At 40.7% G+C, this 12596-nt stretch overlaps 1 protein-coding gene across 1 annotated transcript; it reads right to left on the bottom strand.

Annotated features, from left to right (window-relative positions):
• Window positions 1-1459: 1459 nt before the first annotated feature.
• LOC137955181 (probable mediator of RNA polymerase II transcription subunit 26b) lies at window positions 1460-5219 on the bottom strand. The gene is made up of 9 exons (XM_068802050.1): window positions 4764-5219; window positions 4067-4135; window positions 3873-3955; window positions 3281-3333; window positions 3049-3173; window positions 2884-2911; window positions 2152-2780; window positions 1976-2069; window positions 1460-1856 (listed from the first exon to the last, which is right to left on the bottom strand). Exons 1-9 carry the CDS (start codon window positions 5217-5219, stop codon window positions 1732-1734), a joined length of 1662 nt encoding a protein of 553 aa, XP_068658151.1. The 3' UTR covers window positions 1460-1731.
• Between the last annotated feature and the right edge of the window lie 7377 nt (window positions 5220-12596).

Raw genomic sequence — 12596 nt, 5'->3', positions numbered from 1 at the left:
GGTGTCTGGTTCTCGGCCTTTACGTAAACGATTAAACGAGGCCACAAAACCAATTGCGAGTCGCTCTCCCTCTCTAGCTTTAACAACAGCACCTTCCTGCCCTGAAATTTTCTTTTTTTTTAGATTTTGGCTTTCTTTTCCGTCTCACCTTTTTCCTTAAATCTGTTCTTGATATCCAGTGTGAATCCAAAGGTAATGTCTCGGAGATGTGTAGTGTTCTTCGCTTCTGTGCCAACGTACCAGAAACTAAAATTCTGAGTTGCTGAAACTTTGCTTATATGTAGGGGTGAGACCCCTACATATTAATGGGTCTCACCCCTACATATAAGCTTCTAAAAATCCATTCCGTATTTTTATCGCTTAAAATCCAATATAATATATGAATATGAATATGAATAGGTGGAGGACGAAATAGATAGTAAACAAATATTTGTTCCACCTTACGTGCTGTGTGTAGCAACGAAACGAGCAACACCTGATCTGCAGCTATCTCTCGGTTCTGAGTCAAGAAAGGTAAGTGGATTGGAAAGTGGAAGACGAAGAATAATAGGAGGTGGCAAGAGAAGAGCGGAGGAGCTCAAAAAAGGAGCATGGAGTCCGTATCAGCACAAAATAAACATTAAAGCAGAAGCACCCGCGTGAGGCCAACGCCTGCAACCAGAATCCAGGGAAATGCACTGACGACACCGTCCAAACTACACTGAAAGCACAAAAGCCCCACTAATAAAATAGATGATGATTTTTCAGTTTGAGAGCCCCGCATCCGTCTCCGTTTCCATTTGCTCTGAGATCTTGACCCATTGCCCCTTTTTTTTTTTCTTTTTTATAAGCCACACCTTATCACCACCCTAACCTTCTTCCTTTTCTCTCTCTCCTTCTTACAGTTGAAAAAAATGAAACTTGAGAGCACAAAAAAGAAAAAAAGTAAAGCGTTGAGCTGCAAACAGCACTAGAATTCAGGAGAGACACAAGCACCCTTCATGGAAAATATACCATAAGTTTCCACATTTACATCTATAAAGAAGCCGGCATCATCAGTACTCAAATGACCCAGACCAACCTCTTCAAATCCAAATAGTCATGACATTTAATAGCTCGTCCAATGCAGAAACCAGCTGTAAGCATCAAACTAGACAGACCGCCCACCCCAATTCTAGACACTTAAATCTAATCATTCTGATGATAATAGAAAAGATAACCTAAGAAGAGTTAGAATCCATTCTGTGATAAGATCAGGTTGAACGATAAAAAGTAACCTAGATGAGTTTCAATGGGCAAAAGGATAACAAGGCCAACGAACAGAGAAATGCACTTTTGGTGTATTTATACTGGAGAACAAGATATACACATAACTATAATTATGAATGTCATGTTATATATGGTAGTTCTATATTCCTATGGAGGGCCAACATTCAGGCAGGATTTCCATAACCGATCACGAATTTATTTTATTCGGATCGACTCCACATCAACGTTCATGAAAAAAAAGGAGTGCTGAAGTGTTCCTTTTTTTTTTTTTTTCCATCAAAATCGATCAATAAGATCTCTACTTGTTCCATTCAGGCACTCGAAGGTCTTTAGTTTTGCGTTTGTTGACAGGAAAATGGCTTTGTTTCTATCCTGTCGCTCGATTAGATCAAAAAATTCAGCAAGAAGAGTTCAGCCTTCTTCCATTGAAGCAACTTGCCTGGGACCACAGCCGCTTAGCTGGTGGAATGCAAAACCAATAAACTACCGCCTCCCATATGAGAAATGTCTGTTGTGTGACCCTGGTTTATGGTGGAACTTTCTACGTTCAGGACCTTGCTTAGGTAGATCATGCAACTCCACCATCTGTATCGTCCTTTGTCTCTTTGCTGAAAGTAAAGAAACCATTAAGCTTGTCAGATTTGGTTTCTAGAAATACCGGGTAGAAATAATCAATAGCAAAATAAATTCAATTTAGTGCAATCTGGTGGCAGAAACCAAAACCTACCTCTATCAGCCTGCATGTATCCTTCATGTAGCAATCTTTTTGTTGCCTCAAGCTTCACTTTGACTGCTGCCTCTTCATCAGCTATCTGAGATTTCTGATAATCAACAGGAAGAGATCAGTAAAACTCCAGATTTATCTCAACTGTAACATGTTACTACATTTTGTTACTAACTCACATTGTATGAACCATTGGGTGGCTTCTTTTGAATCTTGTCCTGAGCTCTTTGCTGCAACTTTGCATTATCTCCATTTGATTTATTCTCGGAGGCGGGCTTTTGAGGTCTACTGGGCCCAGAAACTACAGTGGAGTTCTTAGTTGGCTTGTTTGTGGATCCTGGTTTTCTCAAGAAGCTACAGTGCTCCTTCTGTACACTGTAGTCAACTGGATTCTGATCTTTCTTGATAAAGATAGGGTTCTCTGCAACAAGCTTCCTCCCACAGTTCTTCTGTGCACTGTAGTCAACTGGATTCTGATCTTTCTTGATAAAGATAGGGTTCTCTGCTACAAGCTTCCTCCCACAGTTCTTCTGTGCACTGTAGTCAACTGGATTCTGATCTTTCTTGATAAGCATAGGGTTCTCTGCCACAGGCTTCCTCCCACAGTTCTCCTTCTGCGCACTGTAGTCAACTGGATTCTGATCTTTCTTGATAAGCATAGGGTTCTCTGCCACAGGCTTCCTCCCACAGTTCTCCTTCTGTGCACAGTAGTCAACTGGATTCTGATCTTTCTTGATAAGGATAGGGTTCTCTGGCTCAGGCTTCCTCCCATTTTCACAATAATCCTCATTCTCAATGTTTCTAAAATCTGCAACAAAGTGTATATGAGGGCAGATTTATGAAAAAAAAGTAGAGACAACCAAATTGAGAAATCATAAGCAGTACAGAGAAATGAAATAAATTCAACTTACTTCCATCATCATCCATCCCTTCGAAGAACTTGACATTGATTATATGGGAGGAAAAGAAAAAAAAAGTCAGTATATGATGCATCCCTAAGTTTTTATAAAAATATTACCATGAAAATCATTTTTAGAGTTCAATAAGAAAAGTAAGGTAAAGGTTTGTCCATGCACCTGTGAAAGCTCAATAGAAGAAGTCTGTGTAGACAAGAAAATTCCTTCATCGAGAGGCGGCGAAGGGAGGCCCACAGAGGGGTTCACAGAATCTGGAGAATCTCCATCATTAAAATAATTTCCAGCTGCGGCATTAAATTTCATCAGGTGGAAAGTTTTATTTTTAATTAGAACCAGAAACAAAAGCCAAAGGAACAAACAATATTATCAAATATAAGGAGCTAATTCATACCAGTAATGGCAGTTGCTGCAATGACCCACTCATCTACCGTTGCCTTCCATTCGCTGCAACTCACAAAACAGCAGCAAATCAGTTAGAATTCAAGCACACATAAATTTGAGATCAGCAGAATTTAACAAACTCAACTCTGCCTTGAACATAAAACAGCTAAGATATGTTCAACGGAAAAAGAATATCAACGTCATTGTTGACTCTTGAATATTTGGCGGTTTCCTCGAGAAACTTTAGAAGATACCGGGCATACATTGATTGGCCGTAGTAGCACAAGTTAAATGTTTTTCTACTTAGCTATTTGGTAACACGTGGCATGATAAAGCCCGATATATCAATTTGTAGACCTGGACTCTCATGCTCAAATTGCCAGCAAGGAAATGTAAACAAAACAGAAACCTCCTATTCTGTCGGTATACTCAGTAGAAAGAACAGCACATTCAAAAAGGAGTCTCCGGTTTTATGTGGAACATGGTTTGGGTAGTATCTAACGTACTTGACAAATTAGTTAGCCGACAGAAACAGAATGATGACTAGATGCGAATTAACAGTTAGCTACTAAAGCTTTCCAACCATGCATGGGAAATCTTACTCAATAACAGTTCGGGCAAGTTGGCGGATCTGCTTTGCCCTATGCTTCCGGACACCATTTACAGCCTTTCCAATCTCAGTTATCTGCAAGATTTGGCATAAATTCAATTAAATGTTCAAATTAAGAATTCCCAAATCTAGGAAGAGTTAAAAAAGAGCTTAAATGCATAACAAATTAGGAACCAGACAGTGCACCTTCAGTGTTCCAACAGATAGCTCCATCAATTGAAGCCTTCTCAGTGATTCAAACAGTACAGAATCAGACTGCATAGGAAAAAAAGATATCCACTTATAATCATGCTTCATAATATAAAAGGTATCACTTTTATACATCAACACCATGAGAAACATTCCAGTAAAAAATATAGCCGTGTTCCAACAGATAGTCAAATGCACTCCATGCAAACAGATTGCTGAAAAAAAATTCCAGTATCTTACCAGTGCCACCTCTCAACAAAAAAAAAAGGAAACGAAAGTCGACGTTAAGAAAAAACACACTGGATCCTATACCATCTGAAATGCATTTGACAGCTCTCATAACATAATACAATCAACCATCTCAAGAGTCATAAATTTTCAAGCTGAGACACTAGACAGACACAAAACTTCCTGAAAAACTACAAAAAAAACTAGTGACAGAAACCATTTTGCAACCTCAAGAACCAAATACTTCACTGCTTAGCTGCAATGAAACAACATAAGTCGTAATCAAATCATTTTCATTTTAACACGAAGAACAAAGAACATTGTCACATCCGAACCTACTTAATAACCATGCAGATAGAGAAGAGTTCAATTTGAGAACTAGTAAGTTTTTTCAACCCCATTTAACTGATAAAAACACTCTCACACAAAAGCAAAGGAGATCAAGAGCATTGAGATAGAGATAAACCTCTTCCTCATGATTGCTAAGAGTATCTTTAATCCTGAAAACCTCTGCGACGGTGAGACTCTTCTCTTCAATTTCATCAGTCAAGGCCTCAGCTGCGTTGTAGCTATAGTTACTAAACTGATGTAAGTCCCCCCGATCGTCTGTAGTACTGTTCACTTTACTCTCTTTACCGCCAGAACCAGCAGTCGTAACTCCAACTTGGCCACCAAAACCACCCTTTAAATCACCATCTTCTACTTCTTCAGGCACCGCCAGCTCAACCCGATCACACCCAGAACACTTCGTCAATCGGGGAGAAAACAACCTTTCGGCAATTCTATCTCTCCGAAGTCGAAACTCCTGCGGACAATCTGATGCGGCCACAATAATCGCATACTCAATCACCTCAAATATATCAGAATTTGCACCAAGGAAGTAGTCTCTCCAGTAGTCAAGCCGTCCTGATTTTTCCTCCATGGCTTAAGATGCACTACTGTTGTCAAAAAGAAGCAGTCTCAGACGATGATACAGGCACATAATTGCGATCTTTCCATTGCATGGATAAGATCATTCGTGTTTCTTCACAATTTAGATTAGATAATAGATTGAGCTACCAAAATTCTCTATAAGACAGTGTATGGCCAAACTGGAGCTCGAATATCACCAAGAGAAGTCAGATTGATGTTCTACAACGCAAAAACAAAGAAGAATGCCTTCCACGGATTGACACCAAAATCCACTTCTACTGTTCTTGAAGAATATTTCAAGATTTTAATGAATAAAAATCCAGACTACAGCCGGATAGTTCAAGAATCGCAGACAACCGGAATACGATGCCGGCTAGAAATTCCCGAAGGTTTTGATCCAAGGAAACCAAAATGGGTATCCCGGGGATTTGCAAAATAGTCGACCTTACGAGGAGGTCTCGATCGAAAAACCCAAAATGGGCGAAATATACGAGATCTATCTCGCGAAAAAAAAAAACCGTCCAATAAGCCTCAAATTTGGGGTAAAAAGAAAAAAGCAAGAAAGCAAAACGTCTATCCTTCTTTCTCGTCTTTGTTTCTCTCTACTCAAAAAGCTATTGAAACAATGCGTATCAATACCATAGAGAGTGCTAGAGAATAGAAGTAGACAATAATCACAGAAGACCAGTTCCTACAGAGGAAAGAAAGAAGATACCGAAGCGACGGTGGTCTTTTTGGCGGTTTTCAAAAACCGTTTCACCGAGTTAAAAACGAGACGCAGAGAGGTAGAAAACAAGGTCAGTATAGAGGTTTTTCAACACTCGTTTCAGTAATCCACCTCTGTAGCCTTTGTTGACTCGTCTGCAGAGAAAGAGAAGTGTTCCGCAAGAAAGATAAGAGAGAAACTGCCAGATATTTATAAATTAATTGATATTTTTGAAGAAAAAAGAAATTTTATTTATTTTTTCGCTTGACGTTTCCTTCTTTGTTCATGTCAAATATTTTCCCACTCGCCAGTGAGGCAGTGACCAGACCTCCGCATCTTAGGCTTTGCCTGGATTGTATAACCCTATTTTGATCTCAACCGTCCACTCTGCACCTCACATAGGATCGGGTACACAAAAAGCCATCACCGCCGTTAAATTACGACAACGGACCCACGGCAATATGTGAGATTTTCTACCACCGTCCACCCACTTGCAGTCTTGTACGCCGGATGCGATATTCTGGCCAAGCGTTCAACGGACGGTTACATTATCCCGGGCCCACAAACTCTTGCTTAGGATGAAAAGCACACACTTCACTTAATAGTTAATTATTTAATTCTGCCCTGGGAGGACCACTTTGAAGGGGATTCGGTGATTCGCTTTCAGGAATCGTTGCATGAAGATTGGTGGGCCCGGAGAGTCGTGATGATGTGGCGTTGTCTTTTCTGGAAAAGTAAGGTTTGGTTGTGGATAAGCGGTTTTTCGTAACCACCATAGAGCCGGTTTCGTTGATCTGGCCCCCGGCCCGCCTGAAGCGATTACGATGTTGCTTACCTGTAACCGCGCGCTACCGCCACGTGTTTTTCTTCGTCTTAGCTAGTGTCGCCGCATCTCGTCCGTTTGTCTCTTCTACGGATCCGGAATTGTCTGCTGCCGATGAGTTTGGTGGCGACGCATGATCGACAGTTTACGGATACCAAAGGACAGGTTACGATTAGCAAGGAACACGTTAGCCTATGCCGCCCACCAACCGAGCGAGATTGAAACAATTGGAAATAGAAATACTCTTGTGGAATTCAGGTCTGAGCCGTCCACTTCTCTCGTTGTTTACAAGTCAGTGTACATTATTTTATAATTACACAATATGCCACTAAACCAGTAAATGAATCTCTGGGTGAATTGCTAACTGATGGTTTGTATAATCTTTCTGTTACGGTCCTAGGGGCAAATTTGTTATTTTGAGGACCTGAAAAGGGCAAGAAATTAATTCGATTTTATGAATCCCGCCTTATCCGCAAAATCTGGTTTTCCGCCTTACCGGCCTGTGGGCAGAAAAATCGCTGAGGACGGTTGAGGATGTACGATTGCCACGTGGTGATCACCCGTCCACGGTTTCTGGATACTCGTTGTGCGGCGCTGTCAAAGACAAAGACAGGACAGCACTCTCCAGCTCCGATGCTTGTTCCCTGTGCAAAGCGTTTTCCGCGTGTGCCCACAAACCGGCCTCGGATGGTATTAAAAGATCCGATCTTGGTAGAGGTAAATACGGTTGTTATCTAGTTACTGGATCTCATGCATAAAACAGGAAGCGAACCCCCTTTTGTTGGTTCATGATGGTTCCCTGCGGCAACGCAAGCGTTGATAATCTTCTTCTAGCTCCAGATGCACGTGTCTGTTAAAAAAACGGCTTTAATCTGTGTTGTCTTGTCCAGTCAACTACTGATCCGAAAGCGTGTGCAGGGCCCCAGTCTCGAGTGGTGAATCCAGATGCGCGTTGTGGATTGGGGAGGCTTAACAAATCCCTTTTTCTTCAACCATAAAATATTCTGAATTATTTTATTTTTTAAAATCAACTTGGTTGTCATTTATTTGAAAAATACGTGACTGAATTTTGCAATATATCGTGTAAATGCCCTATTTTCGTATAGAGTGAATATTGAAATCATTTTTAAAAAAGACACTCCAATTTTTTTTTATATGTATTAATTTTTTTATAATATACTAAACATCTTAATGAGACTAAACACGCTATTTATGTAATTAATTTGTGTAAGATAAGGAACGGGCATCAGGTGTTGATCGACTCCGCTGACATGGCGGTTACGGTTGACAACTCATGACAACTGACGATTAAAAACCACTGGTGGCGGGAAAGCCGAAAGGGAATAAAATCCGTTACCGTCACATTTCGCTTTCCGGCCCGATGACAGCTTTTTGACGTGAAAAAGGCCTCCTTATCCTTTCTCGCACACGTGTTAAAAAGAATCATAAACGTAACGCTTCACACACTTGTGGAACGAAGACGCCCTGAAACACCGAAACACTCACCCAGCTCCCAATTCGAACGAAACCATTTCAAACGTTGGAATAAAAATAGGCAACCAGGCGCGACCTAATTCGTAAAACTCGTTTTTGTCTTGAAAAAGGGTTTTAAAGCTTTAAATTCTACTTACATGCCGACACATCCAAGTTTCCATTTTTCATTGCTTTCATTATGAATTGATCATCTCCCCCAGTTGAGGCAAAATTTCAGTGTTCCGGCCTGCGCCGGGCGGCCTAATCGATTTTTTAAAACTAAGTTGGGCCTAGGAACTCGTTGCAAAATTATAAATAAAGAAAACGTGAAAAATGATCACCGGGGATGCCACTAATCCGCTCCGACCATTTTCTCTGTCTAATATTATTACAAAACTTACTGTTATTACTATAAAGTATATGTTTAATTTATGGAAAAAATAAAACCATCATTTACTTGTTGTTTAATCTGAGTACACGAACCTCTATTTATAATAGAGAAAAATAGTAAAGTCCAATTAAAATTAAACTATCTTTGTACTAATAACACCCAAAATATAACACTTAGGGGGGGTTAGTCCACAAAGAATTTGAATTGAAGTGAAGAATTGAATTGAACTTAAATGAATTGATTTAACTTCAACTTATCTTTGGGTGTTAGTGTCGACGAGTTCGAGTGCACTAGAAAATAGATTTCATTTTTAGTGCCCCCAAATGAAAAGTATGATATAAAGAAATAATGAGTAACCTTATATAATATACTTAAATAGAATATATACCTAAACAGATAATTAACCAAAATAAATATGGTTACTACACTTATAAGTGATTTAACGTGTAGTATTAGAATATATTAATATCCTAATTAATGAAAAATTATATTATATTACTTAATGATTATAATTTATTATAAATTAAAACAATAATTACATTTGACTAGAATAAATTATTTAAATTAATTAAATATGTTAAAAATAACATAAGTGAATATAATAAATAAATAAATTATTTTATAATAATATAAGATATAGTTTAACAAAAAATGAAAAACTAATGGTTTAATTAATTGGATAATAAAACCAATTATGACGATGGTTTAATTTTTCCGAACTTAGGAAAAATTAAACATCGTCTTCCATAGTGTGCGTCGTCTTCCTCAGTGGCGGGTTAGCGGGCAATGCTCCGACGGCATGCTGAGAGGGAGAAAAAAGGGAGGCCGAGAGAGAAGAGAAGCTAGGAGGCCGAGATGCTCGGCCTCTTGTGCTTTGCGACAGAGGTCTAGAGGGAGGCCAAGAGGAGGGAGGAAGGCCTACAGGGGAGGGAGGGAGGGAGGGGGAAGGGAAGAGAGGGAGGCCAAGAGGCTCTATGACAGATGTCAAGAGGGAGAGGAGAGGGAGGCCGAGAGGCTCTATGACAGATGTCAAGAGGGAGAGGAGAGGGAGGCCGAGAGGGAGGAAGGCCGACGGGGGTGGGGGAAGAGGGAGGAGAAAAAAAAACTTTGTTGAAGGATCGTAGGGGGGGAGGGGAAGGAGCAACGCGTGTCGCGCGCTTCAATCGGTTGATTTGAAAAATAGGTATAAATCAGTTTTCCTCGATTTTTGCCTGAGCGAATACAGTGGTGTAATCTCACTTCAATATAATTCATTATACACTAACGCCATTATTTAATGAACTAAGTAATGCGGGGGGAATTCATTCCACTTCATAGTGGACTAACCCTCCCCCCCTCTTAAAGATAAATCATAGCATAATTAAATAACTCAACATAAATAGAAAATTAATATAACTAAAACACCTTTAAACTGAAAATCATGTATACCTCACTTCCTCCTATGGAAGATATCTCATGTCAACAACCCCCCTTAAGTTGATGCGTATAGATCTCTGATGCCCAACTTGCCAAGTGAGTTGTAGAAGTTTTGCCGCATACTGTTCTTGGTCTAAGATAAAATATGTCATATATTTGCTCTTCTTGAGCGCTCCATCGGGTGTAGTCAGCAGAAATCTATTTCATGCCAAAGGCCTTCGAAATTATTCTGGAATATTTCAAGATAGTGACCAGTGTCACACGTCACCGGAGATCATACACCTAGGAGGTGTCAATGCCATCAACATACATAGTAGTAATATCGGTGGTCTGGGTCGCGACTGAAGCTTTGTTCAAAGTTTCAGTCATTCTCGTGGTCACATTGACCACGAGCAAAGGAGATCACCTTCAGAATACCCCAGTTTGACTTTGCCTGAATATACATCTCGACAACCTAGGATAGGTCCGAGTTTAGTCCGACTCGAATTGGGTCACGGCTGAAGCTTTGCTCAAAGCTTCAATCATTCTCGTGGTCGCCTCGACCACAGGCAAAGGAGATCACCTTTCAAATACCCTAATTTATCTTTGTCTGATATATACATCTTGACAACCTGGGATAGGTCCGAGTCTAGTCTGACTCGAGTCCTGTCAGAATTTGGTCTAAGTTTGGTTGAGTCGAGTTGATCCAAATCTGGTCCAGGTCAAGTCTGAGTCGAGTTCAGCCCCAATCTGGTCCAAGTCGAATCTTGTCTGAGTTGAGCCTAGTCCAAATCTAGTCCGGGTCGAGTCTAGTTTGATATGGTCCGAGTCGAGTCTAGGCTGAATCTGGTCTAGATCTGAGTCCGGTTTAGTCTGATCCAGGCCACTGGGTTGATTCAACTTCAAGTTTGGTTCGTCCAATCGGGTCTATTTCGGTCTGGGTCGCTCATTCCAATTAAATCCGCCTTAGGAAACGAATTTAATTGGAAGACGACGACGGCCTCTGAACAACTCTGGATGAGACTGCTTCTACGCGAGGGTCCCCTGAACCACACGGGATGGGAAGGGTTTCATCATCTCCAGAATGCCTTTCCGCACGTCGGAGGTTCGACCAGAATCGGTGGTCATCGTGACCATTGATCTATTTTTTGTCGCCTTTGAAGAGCATGACTCCCCAAAATGGGAGTTTCTAATTCAAGAGAAGGATCCAAACGTTGATGGAAATCTTCTGTTGAGTTATCCCCAGTTGTCGCAACATAAGTCTCCACCCCAAAGTCGGACCGTTCGAGGATCATTATATGGAACTCAAGTGCCACCTCATCAAACCTCTCTTCTCCAAGGTCGCCAAAGGTCGACTTAGGGAGGATGTTGTGAGGTGCTCCCTCCAACATCTTGCATTGCTCCACTAGCTTCTTGCCGACCGGCAGTCCAAGCCGCTTGGAATAGGTCCCGCCGCAAGAAACCTCTCTCCTTCGAACCCATCTTCCACAAAGGATTCGCAGGCACCGCGGCTAAAAGTTGAGGCTAGGAGAGGTTTAGAAACCTCTACGCTAGGCTTTTCCTTTCATCCAAGTATAATTTCATCCAAGAGTGAAGTTCCTTCACCGCAACCAAGGACTGGTGACGGGAAGCCATCGGTAGCGGATTCTTGAGATATGTCGATCTCCATGCGGGTTCCAACGGCTGGGGCATCTCCGTCGGGCGATCTCTTCTACCTTTGTGGTAAACACTTCTTCACGAAGAAAGAGAATGTCCCTTCCAATGGCTGGCTTCTCAAACCTCCTAGTGTTTGTTGGTGTTGATTGGCTCCAATCGCCTGCCAAGCTCAATAACATTCTCTACCGTCCTAATAATAGCATCACCTGCGAGCTTAGAAAGTCGCAAGCGCTTGGAAAATTCTTCAAGTCCTTTATCTTTACTGTCAACAAATCTGATGGCAAACCTCCAATGAAGCCTCTATCGTCTATTGCTATGAAGTACTCATGCTCGAAGATGACCCCTCTGGGACTCAGTAGTGTGTACGCCATATTAATATTTGATCGTACCGCATCCACTAGATTCAGAAATTGGGTCCGCAGTAGTAAGCAGGATGCAGGGAGAAAGAACGGCAATTTTCTAGAAAAGAGAAAAAAAAGATAGATACAAGTTATCAGAAAAGGATCACATTATCTTTGTGGGTTGACCGAGTCAACTCACAGAACATTCTCTGATACCATGTTGAGTTTAAAGAAAAAATACAACCTTCATTCACTTGTGTTTTTAATCTGAGTATATGAACCCTTATTTATAATAGAGAAAAGTAGTAAAGTCCAATTATAATTAAACTACCATTGTCCCAATTACACCCAAACTCTAGCACTCGAAGATAAGTCCTAACATAATTAAATAATTCAACTAGACTAATATAACTAAAACACCTTTAAGACTTGTCAGTGCACTCTGTACCTTTAGGGCCTATTAGTTCACTCTATAAGTAAAATATATTTCACTTACACTAGATAAAGTGCACATTATTTCATTAGTGCCCTCTGTAAGTTCGAAGTGAAAGTAAATTCACTAGGGCATTCAGTTTCACTCCATTTACTCATAAAACGAGTGA

The sequence above is a fragment of the Aristolochia californica genome, unplaced genomic scaffold, assembly GCF_029961685.1.
Source record: "Aristolochia californica isolate CCGP_79_NKW_82.1479 unplaced genomic scaffold, dmAriCali1.0.hap1 SCAF_2, whole genome shotgun sequence".
Classification (NCBI taxonomy): Eukaryota; Viridiplantae; Streptophyta; class Magnoliopsida; order Piperales; family Aristolochiaceae; genus Aristolochia; species Aristolochia californica.
This window is presented reverse-complemented; position numbering and strand designations above follow the sequence as displayed.

Excerpts from the sequence above, each read along its gene's own strand:
- LOC137955181 (XM_068802050.1), bottom strand. The coding sequence starts at position 5,219 with ATGGAGGAAAAATCAGGACGGCTTGACTACTGGAGAGACTACTTCCTT. Across the intron at positions 2,781-2,883 it reads AGGGATGGATGATGATGGAA|ATTTTAGAAACATTGAGAAT; the intron begins GTAAGTTGAATT and ends ACTTTGTTGCAG. Across the intron at positions 1,857-1,975 it reads ATACATGCAGGCTGATAGAG|CAAAGAGACAAAGGACGATA; the intron begins GTAGGTTTTGGT and ends CTTTACTTTCAG.